The sequence below is a fragment of the Thermobia domestica genome, chromosome 13, assembly GCF_964235325.1.
Source record: "Thermobia domestica chromosome 13, izTheDome1.hap1.1, whole genome shotgun sequence".
Taxonomy (NCBI): Eukaryota; Metazoa; Arthropoda; class Insecta; order Zygentoma; family Lepismatidae; genus Thermobia; species Thermobia domestica.
Genome location: NC_137466.1, coordinates 55,827,478 through 55,849,119, shown reverse-complemented (window position 1 = coordinate 55,849,119; position 21,642 = coordinate 55,827,478). Strand labels below are relative to the sequence as shown.

The window sequence follows — 21,642 nt, the reverse complement described above, 5'->3', positions numbered from 1 at the left end:
ATGAAAAAAATAATGAAATATTTCAGCTTAACGTCCCACGATTATGTCCGTTAGGCTAAGGGAGACGGATGATTAAGGCAAGTTAATGGTGATGGAAGAATTGGTGGGATACGAATGTGGGAGGAAACGGAAGTACTCTGACAAAGCCCACGGACACGATGTTGTAGATCATAAACTGTAGTTGTATGCTTGGTCGGGTATCGAACCACGGACCTCACACACCAGAGAGGTAAGTGCTCTACCACAGAGCTACCGTGCGCCCAAAGAACGAATAGAGAAATTATATAATGCGAATCTTCTCATTAGATAATAAGTCAGTGAATACATAGTCTGCGGATAAAAGAAGTAAACGGAAGTACAATAACAATTATTCTGTAGAAAAATTATACCAATCATAGCTATATGTTTACATAAAAATTGATAACATGCTCAAGAAACGAAGTCCCACCGAATGATCACAGATAAAGGGTCATTACCATCCATACTTTGTAATCAGTAAGTCCTGGCTTCGAGTTCCACCTCTTCCATTCTGTATCTGTATTTTCAGAATTCCACCTCAGTTTCAGTAACTAAATGAATATTTAATAATTCCAATATTTATATGGAGTCGGTGTTTCCGTTTTTAATTCTTCTCCTCCACTTTTCTCCATGCTAGGGGCCCTCTAGTTGCCATCTCCTCATACTATCTGAATATATTGCTTTTTTATTACTTGAATCTTACCTCTCAGATTCTTTTTTATCGATTGATTTATAGTCCTCAGAATATATTGCTTCCTTTGATCAATTTAGACATACCTCTGATATTATATTTTCTTTAATTAATTTAATTATAATTGTCTGAATATATTGCTTTCTTTGATCAATACAATTATAGTTCTTGGAATATATTACTTTCTTTGATCACTTCAGTCATAGTTGTTGGAATATTTTGCTTTCTTTGATTAATTCAGTCATAGTTGTTGGAATATATTGCTTTCTTTGATTAATTCAGTCATAGTTCTTGGAATATTTTGTTTTCTTTGATCAATTCAGTCATAGTTCTTGGAATATATTGCTTTTATTGATCAATTCAGTCATAGTTGTTGGAATATATTGCTTTCTTTGATCAATTCAGTCATAGTTCTTGGAATATTTTGTTTTCTTTGATCAATTCAGTCATAGTTTTCAGAATATATTGCTTTCCTTGATCAAGTGAGTCATTGCTCTCAGAATATATTGCTTTCGTTGATCAATTATGTCATAGTTGTTGGAATGTATTCCTTTCTTTGATCAATTCAGACATACTTGATGGAATATATTGCTTTCTTTCATCAATTCAATCATAGTTGTTGGAATATATTACTTTCTTTGATTAATGAGTCATAGTTCTCAGAATATATTGCTTCCTTTAATCAAAGTGTCTTTGAAGCATTGAAGTTCTACTGGCCATAGACATGGCCCAACTTGAATTCCAAACACACTTACAGCTGCAGAGAATCGATCCCGACCTCTTGTAACGAAGACTTGTTTCTTTAATTTTGAGTAAGTTTGATCAAGATAATTTCGAGTGAATACGTGTGTTTGTTTCTCTTGTTATACATCACAAGTCTTTCACTAACAGGACGTATTTGGGATATGTAAGACAGAAATCCACAGATTGTAGACAGTGAAAACGCCCCGTAATCACGAATATCAATCTGGCAATATTGTCAGTTGAGTGACAACACTGCGTCCGCCCAAGTTCCTCTTTTACCCACCATGTGCCCTGAGGGGGGTCTTCTTCCGTTCGAAGGTGCAGTGGCTCCTCTCAAAGTCACATTCAGAAATTCTTTATCCAATTTCCCTTGACTAGATTGACGCTTCGAGTATCGGACCTCGATATGACGACGAAGAAGAAGAAAAAAGAAGACGAATTGAGAAGAAAAAGCAACATAAGAGGAAGGTGGATATTGGGTAGAAAGGGAGGTGAAGAAAAGGAAGGAAAGGGGTGATAGAGAAAAATGATGCAGAAGAGAGGGAAGGAGGAAACTATAAGAAAAGGGGAGAATGCTTTGATAGTGTGTAACGACATAGCAAGTCAAAAATGGAGAAGAAAATATCGAGCTTCAGGGCTTACTTAAAATTTTCGCTTTTTTTTTTAAAAAAAAAAGTAGTAAAGAAGGGGACGCGAAATATATTTCTTTTAAAATCGTTTGCCTCGTTTTTCTTTTTCTTTCTTTTTATTATAATAATATACTTCGTTTATTTTTCAGTTCAAAGACCTCTTTCATGTAAAGCTAAAGGTTATATTAACGAAATTGTACGAAGGCTGTTATGTTCTCTTCCTCTCGCCTTCATTTTATTACTTTATCAGATCAGTAGAAAAGAGTTAAAAGGGAGGTGAAAAAGAAATACTAAAGCTCTGTTGATGATTTCTCTTTTCTCTGAAAGAACCTAGAATTAAAAACTAACAAAGGAGTGTTAACCGACATTGTTGTAAAAAAAGAATAAAAAACAAGATCCTCTGATTGGATTTCATTAATAATGCGTAATAAAACGTGTTTTAGTTAAAATCTCTATTTTCAATATGGTTTCGATGACAGTGAAAAAGTATTACAGCGTAATGTGATGTCTTAGCTATGATATGTGGGATTTCACCGAGGCACGAATCCTGTTCCATGTGCATAGAAATCATTTGCGGGTCCAGTGAATCAAGTTGGCAAACAGTAAAGTACTCCGGGCGTAGCGTGAGGTGGCAGGTACCGTGGTCTCCAACTTTCTTTCAGATGTGATAGGTGTGGTGAGGAACGGCCTTTACTGCAAAGGCTGATCTTGGAGAGATGATCTGTGCACTCACCAAATGTGTCAGATTCAAGCCCCGGTTCAGCTCTCATTAAGAGTAGGTGTCCCGTCTTTCATAACTTCTTTGTTGTATAGGAACTAAGCACAAAAATTCAAACTCGGTGCAGTGGCTCAGTGGTAGAGTGCCTATCTCTGGTGCATGGGATCCGTGGTTCCATCCCCGGCCAAATAAGTTTGTGGAGCACAACATCGTGTCCGTGGGTTTTTTCGTGGTTCTCCCGTTTCCACCGACTTTCTCATTCCACCAATTCATCCATCATCTTTCTCTTGCCTTAGTCATCGTCTAACTTAGCTTAAAGGGCATAACCCTGGAACGTTAAACTATAATATTTCATTTCATTTCATTTCGTTTCCAAACTCTCCACTGTACCAAAGAATGGTGTATGAAAATTGTCCATCCTTTCCCTACAACTCATAACAAGTTATAGTTACGTTAAGGAAGTAATATTGGTGCCTTTTAGAAACAAAAAATCACATTAAATTTCTCAAATTGCTATCATGTGTATGTGTTATAATTTCGATGCAATAAGCATATAATAAAACTTGCAAAGAAAGATACTTTATCTACAGTAGTTTTACTGTATCCTCATGTATACTATACATACAGCTTTTTTCAAAGAGATCCTACTTTTAAAAATTGACTGTACGTCTAGCTCCGAGACACATATTCTTTACATTTTTTTTAAAAAAGAAAAGTAGGCCTATATACAACTATAAAGGAGAGATCTTACACTAGTGGTTAGAGCATTAGATTCACGTCCGGTGTTCTCGGGTTCAATTCCCAGCTGGTGCTTCCCAATTTTGGGCGTTCACCCAGCGTTCAGGCAAATTGGGAGTTACGTGAATAAAAGACGTGACGGTCATTAGTAGAGATGCGCACGAGACGAGTCGAGACAGGATTTTCCTCACAAAATTCGATTCGAGACACGGCTCTTCCAATAGAGAAATATACGTTTTTCGAGTCGAGACATCACTTTTACAGCTCATTTTCGAGACGAGACAGCCACAAATCTTGTCTCGTGCGCATCCCTAGTCATTAGGTCTGAAAACCTCCTGATACGCCTGGTGGAGACAGAGAAACGAAGCGAACTGACCTTATGTTCGCCACTAGGATGGACGTAGTTGAGCCGATCACTAACAGATGGCGTTGGAGCGATTCAAACCCCCAAAGAGCTGTTACTCCAAGTGGTTGGTTGATATTTACCTCTAAAGTCAAGATATATATATATATTTACATAATACATATTGGTAATTTACTTGAAATAATGATTTCCATATAATAATATATTGTTTTACTTATAGTTTTTCCCCTCAAAATAAGATTAATAATTGTTTCCTTTGTAGGTTTGAAAGCAGTGAAGAATGCGACAGAAAATGTAAACAAGCCAAGAAAGAAGCTGATAGTTGTGATGACCCAGCCCCAGTCTGTGATCAAGGTTGCAAAGTCAATAGAGATTCCAGAGGTTGCGTTCAATGCAACTGTCCTGTCAGTGAGTACCTACTTTCTTAGTTGATCTTGTATTCAGTATTCCAATATAATTTTTAAGTTATTTTTAAGTACACGTAATTACTTTTTCACCTATCAATTTACCTTGAATTTTGTATCTCCGCATAGTTATAATTGGTTCCTATATACGCAATTTCTTTTCCATCTACGGCATAATCGTGGGACGTAAAACTCCCAGATTTAATTTCATTTCATTTTTCCATCTATAAATTCTTCAATTTGTACTTTTTATACAAGTTAATTTTAAACATGTGTAATTCGTTTTCCTTCCATCAATCCTTCTTGAATTTCATACAATACAGGTTACTTTCGAGCATACACATATAGCCAAGTATCCACATATCAATTTCTCTTAAATTTGGTATTTTCACACATTTAATTATAATTATTTTAATACGTATAATTCGTTTCTCTTCTGTTAATTGTTCGTGAATTTGATATTTCCATACAATGTAAGTTGCTTTCAATATATGCACGTAGTTTGTTTAGCACGCATCAATTCCTCTTCCATTCGGTATTTATGTACAATTATAATTACTTTTAATATGTGTAATTCGGTTTCCTTCTCTTAATTTTTCTTTAATTTGGTATTTCATACAAGTTACTTTTAAGTATATGCACGTAGTTCGTAATTCTCTTGAATTTGGCATTTCCATACAATTATAATTACTATTAATACAAGTAATTCCTTTTTATTGTCTTAATTCTTCATGAATTTGGTATTGCCATACAATTATAATTACCTTTAATACAAGTAATTCGTTTTTATTGTCTTAATTGTTCATGAATTTGGCATTTCCATACAATTATAATTACTTCTAATTCAAGTAATTCGTTTTTATTGTCTTAATTCTTCATGAATTTGGTATTTCCGTACAATATCATATGTTACTTTGAAGTATATACACGTAAAATAAGCCCAAGTTACTAATACATATCATAAACAACATAAGTGTCATACATACTGAACATATACTAGTTACATATCTGATAGTGTTACTAATACATATCACAATAACATATCCGATAGTATTACTAATCCATATTATAATATCAGTAACATATACGATAGTATTATTAATACATATCACAATACTATCTAGGATGTAAGTACTCTAAACGTTAGATTTTATATTTCATTGTATTGTTATCTGCAAAGAAACGAAACAACTTTTTCGAACAATCAGTTCGAATGAGAATCTGGTTTAAATTAAGTTTGCAATAATTTTGTAGGATAAAATCAACAGTGCAAAACAGTAACTTTCTTATACATAACATAATACATTTGACTTAATAATAAAATACATATTTCTTAAAACTAGTTGAAGGTTTATTTTTATTTCTTTTTACGTATTCTCACTATATTTCATACAGTTACTTACCAATATCTGGACTTTAGACTCAATTTTATTAACCCTCACTTTATCATCATAAATGAAATACTTTTCTTTATCGTTTGGGAGATTTTCGTCATAATTTTTTCTCTCATTTCTTTCTTTCTACATTCATCAATCCTTTCTCTTACCTTTTCATTACATTTATTTTTCTCTTTTTACGTATTTTACCTCTCCATTTGTGTATAGTTTTTTTCCCTTTACTTTGTGAAAGTAGCAAAAGAAAAATACATGAAAATAGCAACGAAGAAAGGAGAGAAAGAATGAAAAAATATTTTTTTCCTCTTTCCTTACGGTCCCATAACCACTCTTATTCTTTCGATTTCTGTGATTTGTAGCACGCCAAAAACAACTCTTACTTGTATCCTTGTGGATTTGACGTTTTCATCCTATATATATTTTCCTCCATTCTGCTCTTTGTTTGTTTGTTTCTTTCTTTCTTTCTTTATATCTACTACTATTTCTTTATATAACTGTTTACTTCTTCTTTATTTCACTCATCATCCAGTCTTTAAATAATATATTGTTCTTTCTCTTCTGTTTTATTTTACAAAACAAGATATTTGATCATTTTGTAAAGAATATTAGGAACAGAATTTGCCTAAAGTTACGTTTAAATAAGACAACACGGGCCTTACATAGAGTTGTTTTGACATATGATTAGCATCATACTATAAACTTGACTACTGTAGGAAACATATTTTAGTCGAACCCTTTAGTATGGCACTAATCATGCGTCAGAATGACTCTGCATAAGGCGCCAGACGTTTAATATTTTCCACAATATTTAACGCTGCAAGTATACACTGGAGTCTGTAGAACCTGGGTCACACTCTTAATTTACAGTGGGAATTAATTTAAGCAGACTGATGAACGAGGCTTAATGTAATTTCAGTTCCCAGTCTCAGCTTTTCAATGCGTTACTCACAATTTCTGTATGTGCTCAATCTTTTTCACTGTATGCTGTAGCATTGCGAGTGGCGTGAGTTTGATTACGTTTTCTACCATATAGTTGAATTTATTATTAATCGAGGATCAATGATAGGTTTAATTTGCAATCCTCTACTTTAGAAATCTACTTAACTGTTCTAGAAGAAACTGCCTATTTGCCATGTTCCTATATTAAGACATATTTCAATCATATAACGTATTAATTTCTTTCAAGATATTATGTAAAATCGTCCAAGAACTCAAGAGTACGCTAGATCCTAGTGTGTATTTTATGTACCAAGAAACAAATGTATATTTGCAGGTTTCATAGTTTCCACACAAATCTACCTACCTCTCCACAAGCAATTGAGAAATAAGTCAATTTATCTTTAAAACATAAAAAAGAATATCTGTTATTCATAAAATAGAAATGGTTATAAATTGTGTAATGTACACCTCCATAATAAAATCGGTAATTCGAGTGTGTCTGATGTACATGTTACATGCTTTTATTTCACTCTGTTGGTTTAGAATGTTCAGTGTTGCCTGAACATTGTGGAAGCTTGAAGTATACTTTGCGCTGAGTTAGGGAACAAGAAAATTAGATACCGGTATATAATTACGTCAGAAGTTGTACGTACTGTCTAAGTATCATCCAGTTGAGTACGTGACATGACGGGCCATAGCTCTCCATACCCTGTAAAGAATTTCGTTTAGAATTTATAGTAAGCTTGTATAATGGCTTACGATATACAGTATATAAGAAATACTTAAAAGTTTGAAGACTGTGTATCCAGAAAAAAAAACAAAGTCTGAATTATAGTATTTTTTTAATACACATCATCCGTTAGACAAACGTCCGGAGTTGATCAACATGCTGATTATGAAAGTGTTAGATTACATGCTGCAAAAATAACTAATCATAAACAAATTAAGCGATTTCACTGCGAAGTTTACTGCATCTCCAATAGTCACCCTATACTATGTCATCCAGTTATCATTTGTTTTCACACATGAAGCTCTTACTCAAAAATAAATAAATGAGAATATCGGCATAGATAATAAATGTTACATTGCTTACTTCAGCCACTCACCATGTAGTTCTAACATGAGAACTGAACAGTGTTTCTTCCAGACATATTTTTGGGAGGGCACTGCCCCCTTCCCCCCGGCGACACCAAAATAATACGTCTATAATATAATAATAAATAAAATAGTACCAGCAGAATACTGCGTGTGCCCCACGGAACATTTTTTCTAAAAGAGCGACTGGAACTGAACCTTTGCAAAATAGTTTCGAAAGAACGGGCGTAGTATATTTAAGATAAAAATAAAACAAGGGAATATATATATATATATATATATATATATATATATATATATATATATATATATATATATATATATATATATATATATATATATATATATATATATATATGTATATAAGTACGTTAAACTTTGAAATAATTACTTCTGGGTATCTTTAACATATATTTTCGAAATATAAATATCTTTTTAAAATAATGCAATGCATTTTACTTAGAAAGTAATATGAAGTTTACAATATCTCATGTACATAAGAGAAAAAAGTCGTATAAGAAATGTGTAATATTTATTTTCAGACACGTGAGGAACTATACGAGCGAATCATCAGAAACAGAAAGAAGCAGAACGTATTTATGTTCCAGAAGAATAAAAAATAAATTATTTATTTTAATTATTTATTGACAGGAATGTAAAAGAAACGTACTTTTATATTTGTGTATTATTTATTTGTCGTACACATAAAAAAATAAAAACAGGAAGTTGAGTTTCAATTACATTTATGCCCTTCAATTTTTTATAACTTAAAATCGACTCATAAGATATCATTCCATATTATTTTCTTATAAATCATATTAATTAACGCCCTTTTGATTAGGGTCAAATGGGAAAAAATATGTATTCAACTAAGTAGATTAGGTGTGTGTGTGTTCAAATATAGTTTATCATTTACAATAAGAAGAAACACGACTTCAATGTTTTAATAAATCTCACATAGTTAAACAATTGTAGTGAAACAACTTAAATATCTCACATGTAAACAATTTTATGAAAACAAATTTTATATATGTAAATAATTTTAGTGAATCAACTTAAATCTCTAACACGTAAAGTTTCCTGACAATAATTCTGAGTTTGCCGTAGTAAAGTAGAGAATAAAATATCAATTAATATAATAAAATGAACAGTGAAATGAATTTTTATGTACATTTAAGCATGCAATAAGTAGGATTTGAATAACTATTTACTTTAAGATGTCAGGATAGTACCTGAGACTACTCAATTATGCTAGCCGCTATGTAATACACCAGTTTTAATAAGATCATACATAACTTCATGTTTACTAAATCTAACATACAGTAGATCAACAATTTTAGTGAAACAAATTAAATCTCTCATATGTAAACAATTTTAGTGAAACAAATTAAATCTCTCACATGTAAACAACTTTAATAAAACAACTTAAATCTTTCACATGTAAACAATTTTAGTGAAACAATTTAAACATCTCACATGTAAATAACTTTAGTAAAACAACTTAAATCTCTCACATGTAATAGTTTTAATAAAACAGCTTGAATTTCTTACACATAAACAATTCTAGTAAAACAACTTGAGTCACTATTACCACCTTCCTTATAGAAGATTTCAAGATACCAAATTATCTTTATTTGATGCAATCTAAATATTACTAAAATTAAATATATCGTCCCCCTCAAGACAAAGGGGCGTATCTCATTTTCGTAATTTTTCCAGGAGACAACTTTAAACATTTTCTCATTATTTATTATATCGTCTTCTTTTAAAATTTCGTTTGATATCCTTCGTTCAAGTACATAACTTATGAGGTCAAATTAAATTTTAAAAGAAGACGATAGAATAAACCACGAGAAGAGGTTTAAAGTTGTCTCCTGGAAAAGTGAAGAAAATGAGATACGCCTCTTTGTCTCGAGAGGAACGATATGACTTAATTTATGAAGATTCTTTTAAATATTATAGCAACACGATACTAAATTTAAATTAAATATCTGGATTATAAGATTGCATACGAAGGAGCAAGAAAAATACACGTAGACTAAAAAGGGTAAGATTCTTTACTTTTGTACCAGGGCTCTGATCTCTGCCGGTAGTATGTCACAAGAAATACTGTGAATAGAGAGCGAACATACTCGAACTGCATACTTAACATGATTTGTTTGCGTACATATCCAGTGTAATGAAGTTAAATGAGTAGATCAAACGTTATAATATATTGTGATATACACGTACTTCCACGTTGGTACTCCGTCATTATGCTTTTGATTTCTCATGCGGTTCAGATCCAACATTTAGTCTTAGGTCCCGTCTCATATAACCTTCGTTAAACTCTTATAAAGCCAACTAACTTCAGACTATTATACGTAAGAGATGGGGTAATATGCGGTCAACACACCCGATACCGTGGCCCTTATTCCCAGTTTAGTATATAGTTCTTTGATATCTCTTAATTGAGTTAGGTCATTAATTTCGTCATTACCTCAATTCGTGCCCACACTGATGATAAAATCTGACTCACTGATAATCAAATCTGAATCTGAGACACCCTTTCTAGCCAAACAAATATATTCACGGAGGCCCCCCACCGACATTAATATAACGATAATCATGTACAAGAACGTGGTTAATCGATACTGTCCCTTATGTAATCATTTTGTCAGTAACATTAAACTACAAGTATCGACTTGATTAGGAGGGTCTTATAGCTGCTCATTTGTCAGTGATGCATTGTAATTTCAGGAATGTATATTACACACGAAAGAATGCTGGAACAACAAAATTTATCAATACTAAAAAAAAACAAGTAACTTAATCAGGAGATTCAGTTGTATAAATATGTAATTGTCTTTTACATAAAAATACACAAGACTTAAAAAATGCTTAACATTTCAAGTAATTTCAACTTTTTATACATGTACAGTATGTCATCAACTGTCAAAGCACACAAAACACAATTTCTCATAAATCGTCGTTTGTTACCAATAGTCGTATCTCAGAATTTGCTATTTTGAGCTAACACCAATACTATATGTGATTTTACGAGATCTAGTAATCGCTCACGCTTTCTGATCAACTCGATATCTCTTAAATGAAGCTTCCGTCGCCTATGATTCTTCCAGCGGTTGTGACTCTCGTAAAATCAAATACGGTTCCTGTGTTAACGTCAAAACGCAAATTTTGAGATGCTATATGCCTACTGGTTATTTCAACCACGAAATGTTATACTGTTTAACTAAGAATGGTTAACAAGTCACAAACTATTATTGTGACATATTTTCGTTAATCCACACACTTAAATCCGTTAATCCGACTTCAAGCAAGCATGTTTCGGTACGTTCTCATCAATGATCGGCATCGCAAAACAAGTTCAACCTTATGGTCAATTCAGAATATTGGTAAAATGGTGGTTTGCAAAGAAATGTCCTTGACATACTTACGACTTTTATTTTTTTTAAAAATACTGAGTGAAAGATCTGGTGACTTGGTAGCCAACATCGATGTTGATGCTGAGCACAGATGTACGTCCAATCCACCAATAAGGCAATCACTTTCATTGTGTAGGTTGTTTTCATTGTGTATGTTAGTGGCATAGTGTTCCGTCTAGCTGATAAAATTGTTACTATCACGTTCCAGCTGTGGCGTAAGTCAAATAGTTAGCATGTTGAAAAACGTTACTGCAGATGTGGTGTCGTAAGGGAAGAAAACAAACCTTATACTTTCGATGTTGAGATGACGCTAAATATGTTTATTTTCTGTAAAATGTACATTTTCAGCAGTTTAGTGTCCCACAAATGCAAAAATTTTGCTTCTTTACCACTAACAAGAAACGACCCTCATCACTCAACTTGGAAAAAAATCATTGCTCTCAACTCTTGAAATGGCTCTCAAAAATAGAGGTCTTTTGCTAGTGTGGTCCTCCGTTGTTATTACAGATTCTATTTAAAACGAGTAAATTTTTAATGGCTTACTTGCTATATTCTACATCATTATTCGGAGAATTGCATTATCCTGACTCGCTACCGTTGTAGGCTTTTGAGGGCTATTCTCCAAACATTCCCTAATTCTCTTCACACCTCCTTATGACGACGTAGTTCTTTCGCATGATTTTCACTTACAAAAGAAACGTGTTTCACTGGAAATGATCTTACTATCTTCAAGTAGCTCTTGACCTATGGTTCATGATTGCACAAAATTTACGTACCATACTCAACACATGAGCAACTCACGTATACTTGCAAGATGTACAATATTTTCTCCTAACGCAACTGGCAGGTCAAACAAACAGTGATAGATTTATAAGCTATTAGGTCCATTAAAATAAAATCTGTAGGATTTGTTAGAATATATTTTACAGGTTATTAGATCCCCAATAACCTTGTATTCTGCCTGTAACGTTATTAATCAAAATATTTTATAGTGTCCTGTATAAGATCCTTTAAAGTAATGCAATTGTCATTCTCCTTAACACTTTGCCCTTCAAGTACGAATAAATTGGCATATTCTTATTTGAAATAACAGAAATAATTTAGTATTTGATATATTCTCCAAAGCATTTTAATATTTAGTTTTGTTACAAAATATATTAACAAATAGTAAAGTTTCCGCACTTTATGTAAATCAACGCGTATAGCGACCATGAAGTCATGATAAAATCTAGTGCCCTAGCCTTTAGCAGGAGATTTAGATTTGCATAAACAAAGAGTCAATCTCTAAACAAAAGGAAAATTTTTAAATTGTTAGATCAAAATTAACTGGTCTTATGAATAAAATTGTCTTTCATAGCAGCTGTCTCTTAGCAACAATTGTTATATAACAATAACATGGTTGGAAATAGCGAAGGTGTCACCAAGAGGGGCACTGGTGACATTGATTTACGTTGTCCTCACGGTTTAGGAATACATAAATACAATAAGTTAAAGATAAATCATATAGCTATAAATTAAATAAACAATAGCCATGTTTATATGTTTTGTTCAATAGAACGGGTAGGTTAATGTGTGCAAATTGTAATCTCTCTCGTAAGTTTTCTGCTCTTATTACCGCAAACTAAGAACCTTCTATCCTTTACGGTCTTCAGCTAGCCTCTTCATCTTAACTTAGAAATTTTCTCTTTTAATACCGTTCATCAACTGTAGCCTCTTTCGCCCCATTCCTCTTCTTCCTGTCATTATACTTTCTTCTGTCTCTCATGATATACGTAGTTCCCTGTCAGCTAGTGTCCCAACCAGTTTATCTCCCTCTTTTCAATTACATACATATAGCTGGGAATATCTTTGATATAACGGTACTAAGGTATAAAGAATAACTTTGGATTCTTATTTCAAGTAAACTATTAACTAGTAGCAGTTTCTGAAACTTCAGCTTCTTCGCTGAATGGGAAAAGAAGACGAAAATAACAATTTGCTACTATTCTGGTATTGGTGTTACCTTCTTCTTTCTTTTTTTTTTTTAATTATTTTCCGTAAAGCAAATGAACCTAACTGCTCCTAAGCAGTTTACAATTCATTAAATAATCAAAGAGATACATGGTTACTATTTTCAATAAAAATCACCATGATTGAGATAGAACTCTGGATTAAGGATTGGGGAGAAAAAAATCTATATACTCGTAATATTGATGTGTATCTCTCAGATTCATTGTCCCCCTACTCCTCATAACATATTCTGCCGCCACTGGATGAAAGTTTTAGTTAGGAAATAAAGCACTATCAGAGCAAATTCGTAACTAAATATTTAATTAGTGAATTGAAATGAGGAATTATAGTTTAAACCACCTAACAGTAGAATCCTTCATTTTGCTGTTAAGTGTTCTCCCTAACTACATAGATAGTTCATCAGGGAACATACCAGCTGTTCATATTGCACTAGTGTTTCACTCCTCTTACTCATTTTTTTCTGTTATCTTCTATATTTGCAGAGGACCCGCAGGTGGTATGCAGATTACCGCCCGTGAGGGGACACTGCCGAGCACTGTTGCCACGTTGGAGATACGATGTTGAAACCAAGACATGTCAAGAGTTCAGGTTCGGCGGATGTGATGGGAATGGCAATAACTTCCTCACCTACAATGACTGTATGAAAACTTGCTCAGGTTAGTCAATAAAGAAGTTACTTTGAAGATACGCAATAAACTTTCAGTATTCATGTTATAAGCATGTATGTATTTATGGTGGCGTTTCGTAGAAAATGCCTTTTTTTGTTTTATTCATTTCCAATAAAACAACTGTTAAAAATTTATCCTTCTCCACTGCAAGTCTATCCGAGATTTTGTTGGCCTTTAAGAACTCATTTCTTTGAGTTTTTATGTTGCACGATTGTGACTTTAAGGCTGAAAAAGACAGTGTATGTCAGTCATCCGTGCCTCGAGCGAGATACGAACCCACAACCAAGGGCGGATCTAGAGGAGGCGATCAACTTTCTTATTTTATATATAAATAAAACCCAAAAACCCATCCCAGAGTTTGGAACTCTTAAAAGTAGCTCTAAGTAGCAGTATTACAACCCACGCCCCCCCCCAGAAGTCCGTCCTGGATCCACCCCTGCCCACAACAGACAGATCATTTGATTGCTGCCTAATGTCTGAGACTACCTGAGTAATTTACAGTATTTGGTGGTTTGTAACTCAGATTATCAAACAAATCTTAAGGAGCTGTAGAATGTGAACTTCCGCCACTTCAGCGGATATTCTTCACAAATTTGTGTCATTTTGGTTTACCAGTCAAAACTCCTTTATATAATTTCCTGTCTGTTCCTGTATCCGTTCGGCCGTTCGGAAACAAACAAACAACAACAATAACAAAATCTGAACAACATGTTGGTGGAACACCGTCAATTTTTGCTAAAATGCAGAGGGTCAAAAGTTACGAAAAGGTTCGTTAATTGAGGTGATCAATTACCGGAAGTGGTAGAAATAACCTATTTCCGGTTTTAATGTCCATGACTATAAAGCAATTTAGTAGATAGGGGGAAGTGGCTTCCTGCAATCGATCAAGCGTCTCAAGGACACATTTTATTGTCAGCCTTAATTTTCTACTAAGACCGGAAGTTATACAAATCCACTCCAAATTCTGGTTTTAGTATTGATTTACATAGAGGAAAAACGATCAGAGATAGCGAGAAGCGGTCTCATTGGAGTTTATTTGGCGTTTGGCAAAAAGCAGTGTCTTCTTTCTTAGGCCTCTATTGAAACGGGAAGTGGCAGAAACCAACGAATTCTAGTTTCAACGTGGATCACTATAGAGCAAAAATGATAAAATAGCGAGAAGCAAATTTATGTAATCAATTAAGCATCGGAAGAATAAATTTCATCTTCACTCTAATCTCTCTACTAAAACCGGAAGTGGTAGAAATATATTACCACTTCTGGTTTCAATATTAATTGAAAAAAATACCACCCCATAGAAATCAAATTCCTTTATGCGGTGTACACGTAACATTGTTATTTGTTTTTAAAGAGGGGGCGCGGTGCCTCAGTGGTAGAACGGTCAGCTCCGGTGCTTGGGGTCCCTGGTTCGATCCCAGCTCGCGCCGTGTGGACTTTGTGGTGGACAAACACCGTGCTCGTGGGTTTTCTCGGGGTTCTCCTGTTTCCTACCACTTTCTTCATTCCACCATTTCACTCATCTCTCATTATCACCGTCTCCTTTAGCCTAACCGACATAATCGTGGGACGTTAAACTTAAAGATTTCATTTCATTTTTATTTTTAAAGACAAAGTTGCATAAAATCGTTGAAGTTGAAGAATGACAAATTGAAAATGTTGCAATATAAATGGTAGAATATATAGTTGTATCTATACTTGAAAAGAAAACGCTGTCTTTTGGTAGGGGCCGCGGTGGCTTAGTGGTAGAGCGTTCACCTCTGGTACAGGCAAGGGCGCCGATCCTGGGGGGCGTGGGGGCCTGGGCCCCCCAAAGCTCATGTCGGCCACCCGCATTATATCTATGAATATACAATATTTGGCATAATTTCAATGCAATTTGTCCTAAAATCCTCATATATGCTTTCTGCATCTGAATGCCCCCCCCCGAATTTACAGAGAAATCGGCGCCCTTGTACATGGGGTCCCTGATTCGATCCTTATGGACAAACACTGTGTGCATGGGTTTACTCAGGGTTCTCCCGTTACCTCCTACTTTCTTCATTCCACCATTTCATTCATTTCTCATCATCACCGTCTTCTTTAGCCTAACCGGCATAACAATGGGACGTAAAACTCAAAGATTTCATTTCATTTTTGTCTTTTCGTTCAATAGCTACTTTGAATTAAAATTGGTGGGTAGAGTTCCCGTCATTCTGTAATTTCGTTTACTACACCAGAGTTCCCTCATGGGTAAACAGTTAATGTAGGTACCCTTGCGTGGGAGACCCGGATTCGATTCCCGGCGGGGGCTCATGCGATTCGGATTCCATGTTAAACTGTAGGTCCACGTCTCATATAGCCTCGCTACTGAAAAGGACGTTAAACTGAAAACCATATCAAATCAAATCTTTTACTACACCAGCAATAATTCTTCGAAGAATCAAAACTATTAACAATATAAGATAATAGTCTATATTATCTACGTAAAACGAATCAAAGTTCAATTTATTAACTTACTGGAGAGATAAAGACGAGTCACTTTATGATCTCGATAAAAAAATTTCGAGCGTTGTTCTCATTTATTCGTTAACGTTCAAACACTCATTGATGACAATTTTCTTTAGATGTGGAAGACGTGGTAGCCTATCAGCGTTAATTATTTTATGTATAAAGGATGGTCCAATTGCTGCCATCCAAAACATGCGATGAGATTTTGCGTACGTCTAAACTCGAAGCATGAGCCTTAGCATTATTGTCAAACAACAGAACTCCGTCAGATAACATGCTGCCGCATGGTGGATTGGGTTTCGCATTTCTTGCGGTTAAGGATAATTGACCTTATTCCACGGGCAACAGATCGCTCTCTTATCCTTTCCATACTCAACATGAAGTCCACACAGTGCCGCCGTGGTTACTAATATCGTATAATTGGTGTGTAATGCAGAAAGGTAGTCAGTATGCATGCGCAAGAAAGTGAGAACGCGCGTCTATTCAAAGATATTTAAAAACTATCCTCAGTTTAAGAATGGCCCTCGTACAATGTTGTATTTAAATTTTGAAAAAAATATTTTGGTACATTATTTTCTTAATTTAATCTGATGGTTTGAAAAAAATGAATGACTAGACTATTTATGTCGATAGACATGCTGAATTTTGCCACCAATTGAACGGTTTGTAGATTTTTTTTTATTTCACATTATAAACAAATTGACATAATGCTTGAACCCGATACTAGTAGTAGTCTTTCCTGTTATATTTTTTTCAAACTCTTACTACCCCTTCACTTTCTACATATTAAATGTCATACTGCTCTTAATAGACAACAAATTTATAATCTTTGATTATTTTCCTACTTTCAATAATCTTTGATTATTTTTCTTCTTTTAATAATATTTGATTATTTTCTTTCATTTAATAATCTTTGATTATTTTGTTTTTTCTAATAATCTTTGATTTTCTTTCTTTTAATCATCTTTATTTTCCTTCTTTCAATAATCTTTGATTATTTTTTCTTCTTTTAACAATATTTGATTATTTTCGTCCTTTAATAATCTTTGATTTTTTCTTCTTTTAATAGTTTTTGAATAGTTTCTTTCTTTTAATAATATTTGATTGTTTTCTTTCTTTCAATAATCTTTGATTATTTTCCTTCTTTTAATAATATTTGATTATTTTCCTTCTTTCAGTAATCTTTGATTATTTTCTTTCTTTTAATAATCTTTGATTATTTTCTTCTTTCTATAGTCTTTGATTATGTTCCTTCTTTTAATAATTTTAGTAAAAGTTTATTAGTTTACTTCTAATCTTCTATTTAGATATTATTATTTAATTTAAAATTTTGTGCAATGTTTATTTAATTTAAATAAGTTATCCAAGTAAGCATAAAGGTTAACATACATTTGTAAGTACAAACAGAACGCTTTTTACTTATTAATGGAATATTTTGTCTTTCACAAATTGCTCTAATGTAAATGTTTAATTTTGTTGCAGGTATATAAGAAAATAAATTGAGACTGTTTGCCGTGTATAAATAGCGTCATACTTTTACCACAGATTCACATATTAAGTATTACAAGATGTTTCCTCAACTAGACGTCAACAACTAAGGCATTTGTCTGCAAATATAGAATCTTAAAATCTGAAGAATTTTGTTCCGAATATCTACTACGATGTAAACGTATTCTGTATTATTCCTGCCTAGAATTACATAGATGTAATTGTGTTTAAAGTAAACAAAACGCGGTTTGAAGATACTATTGTGTGGGTATTAAATGTTATGAAGTACTCTGATGTTAATTGAGTAATACTTGTTAAATCTTGCCAAATAAATTTTCAAGTTTATGTTTTCCATCTGTACTACAAATTATCCTGCATTTCAAATTGAACTTGTGATATTATAGTGAACTGAAAACTATTTTGTCTGAATTGAGTCAATGTTTATTTTTTTTTAAGCTTTCGTATTTTGTACGCTTCCGTAGAGTACAAATGAGTGCTTGAAAAAGAAAATGGAGAAAGCAATTAACTCAATTTAGACAAATCAGCGTTTGGTTTACTTTGGCATTAGACGGTTTAGTAGTTATTTATATTTTGAGTTATATAAATTTTTTATTGTTTTAAAAACAGAAAGTATGGTATGTATAAATACTATTATGATCAGTGATATCTTAGGGTCATTTGAAAAGTTTTCCGTGCTATAGCAACGAATGTATTTTACGAAACGCGTTTATGTGTAATGTTAGTTTTTCTTTATCCGAGAGTATTCTTTTCTGAAATGTTACCAAGGCATTTTTATTATTGGAGAATAGAAATGATCATTCTATTTTACCGCATTGTAAACATTTTGATGATCGCAGTGTAGCCAAATTGACTAGTTTACAAAGTTGAATCGATCTTTGGTTGTGCTTTGTATACCGTAAGTTTTGGTTTCATATTATGCTGTAAACAGACATTCAATTCTGAGCAGCCAGTGAGCCATAATATATCCTGAAATAAGCTACATCCTTTCTCGGTATAGAGTTTAGAAACAACCCAAAGTGTCTCATTAATTGCCTGGTTCCGATTCTCCGATTTTAGTTAGCTCCGATTTTCTAGTACTTGGAATTTTACCTAAGGTATTGCACTCTCCGTGACTTTAAATATGTGAACACGTGTACTGTCCAATTTGCAGGGCAATTGCGGAGCGAATGTTCTTACTATTGGCAAAGATACAAAAAATATATTTCTCTTACAGTACAGAGAATACAATATAGTTACGACAATTAGTGACGATGCGAAATCCGATCTCACATATTTTATTCTTGCATTTTAGTGTAACAATCGTTGCATTATAGCGGATGTGCTGTGAGTAAAACTTTTTAAATGACCGTTTCATATAAAGTATATCTCTATGCTAAACTTATCAACTACATATGTTAAATTCTGAATCTGTTCTGATAATAGACACAATAGGCAGGAAAGTATGTTTAAAAAATACCAGTGAACCAATAGTACTCTCAAAGATACATCACAATATAGGCCCTATTATTCGATTTCTTTATTTCTTTAAAAATTAATAATGTATAGACTCAAACAAACCAAAATTAAAATATTGTTGTAATATATATTGATTATATATTCATTTATTCTTTTAAGAGAAGTCAAAACTGAAATTTTCATTGAATCATTTAACTATACCCTGTAGTTAATAGACATAAAGCAGATATTCATATTATTTTAAATATGTACAAAAATGAAACAATATTTTGTTATTATTTTTAATTATATTTTGTATTAATGACTTATGTAAATCTTGAATGTGCTTGTATGTATGTATGTATCAGTTTATATATATGTGTGTATGTACGTATGTATGGATATGTTATGTGAGGTATTGCTGTTTTTTTTTCTGGATGTTCATGTGTGGTATTGTTAATTAAATAAAAGATTTAACGTTAAAAAATATTCTACTTCAAATCCAAATCACTACCCAATCGTATAATGTATAAATATTGCAAATGCATTTGAGGTCAGATAAACGAAGTGATACCACACCTCAGAGGATAATTTGGTCCTTCAAGTTTCTGACATCATGAAAATCTCTTATCGGGAATCAAAGTTTGTTATCTAACATGTGTATAAAATTGAAATTCACAATGTTTGGGACTTCATACCGCTTGAACCATCCGACCGATCTCGATCAAATTTTCAACATAGATAAGGTTTGAGCCTGGAATGGCTTTTATCATTTCACTTTGTCGGTGCAATGTAGGAGAGGGGGAGCAAGGGAGATATTTCTAAATGTTAGAAAATGACCTAAATTAGTGCCGTATCCATGGTTTTTGGGATCGCTGAGATGAACAGTGATAGTTCCGATGCTGTTTAAATCAAAACTTAGCCCCAAAACTTAGGGTGGGGGATGTATATATGATCGAAAATGACCGATATTGATGTCGAATGCATAGTTTTCAAGGTAGCTGAGATGAACAGTGACACTTCCGATTCCGTTTAAATTCAAATTCAATCCCCATTAGTACTCCTAATGGGTCGTTTACACTTAGTCGATTTAGTCGCACGACTAAATCGACTCGCTGCATTTGCCACTAAATCGAAGCAACTAGGCCGAATCAGATTGATGGATGTGTTCAATTATTTCAACCACAGAAAATAGAACGTCTTTTAATTCAGTTGCCAGTCGATTAGTCGCCTTCGATCAACAAGCGATTAAGTTGAAGTCCCGTTTAAACGGTCGATTAAGTTGAAAGTGACGTCAATTCAACTGAATCGAACGCAAATCGACTAAGTGTAAACGCCTCATAAGGGAGGATAGTAACATGTAAAATAATTGAAAATAACGGATATTAGTGTCGAATTAATAGTTTCTGGACTCCTTAAGTTGATTAGTGACAATTTTGGTGCCCTTTATGTCCAAAATGAAACTATTCTCTCGGTGCGAAGAACACGTATTCTGCTAGTGTAAAATAAAGGAAACCCCGTATTTCATATCCCTAGAATTTTGCATTATTGTTAGCGTATAAAAGAAAAAATACTTTGCAAAGAAGTGACACATGCTTATCGATACATGAAATTTAACTAATAAAATTATCTGCATTTTTCGGAGAAAATCGAGAGGAAAGCATTTTTTGTAAACCTGAAATGTGATGCTATACAATAACCACGCTATACACTAAGATGAAGTTGACACTAATGAATACCATTATCAAGCTTTCAATTATACCACTAATAACATGAAGGGATTCTAGGCCTGTTTGATAGGCTTAGTGCGTTACAGCTTCATTCGGCTAAATTTTGTATGCACAATAAATTTAAGTTAATTTAGAATTATTTAATATTTATGCATAGTCTGCTCCGGACTCGGTTGATTTCATCCATAGGAAAGGCGAAACACTCATAGTACGAATAATATCAGCAAGTAATAAGATTAAGATTGTTGGAATTTACCATTTTCACTCGAAGCACCTTCCTTTATTGGATAAATCTTTTAGTGAATATGGAATTTACACTTTTCACTCGAAGCACCTTACTTTATTGGATAAACCTTTTAGTGAATATAGAATTTACACTTTCCACTAGGAGCATCTTACTTTATTGGATAAACCTTTCAGTGAATATGGAATTTACACTTTTCACTCGAAGCACCTTACTTTATTGGATAAACCTTTTAGTGAATATAGAATTTACACTTTTCACTAGGAGCACCTTACTTTATTGGATAAACCTTTTAGTGAATATGGAATTTACACTTTTCACTCGAAACACCTTACTTTATTGGATAAACCTTTTAGTGAATATGGAATTTCTGTAAAAATAGATCCACAGTATCCGCCTTT

At 33.3% G+C, this 21,642-nt stretch overlaps 1 protein-coding gene across 1 annotated transcript in view; it reads left to right on the top strand.

Annotated features, from left to right (window-relative positions):
* LOC145668154 (BPTI/Kunitz domain-containing protein-like) overlaps positions 1 to 19,748 on the top strand; it is a 56,116-nt gene extending 36,368 nt beyond the window's left edge. Inside the window, exons 3-5 of the mRNA XM_081735745.1 lie at positions 4,165 to 4,310; positions 13,652 to 13,825; positions 17,807 to 19,748. Coding sequence (XP_081591871.1) covers positions 4,165 to 4,310; positions 13,652 to 13,825; positions 17,807 to 17,814 — 328 coding nt within the window. The 3' untranslated portion in view covers positions 17,815 to 19,748. The remainder of the gene's footprint in view (positions 1 to 4,164; positions 4,311 to 13,651; positions 13,826 to 17,806) is intronic.
* Positions 19,749 to 21,642: the final 1,894 nt, after the last annotated feature.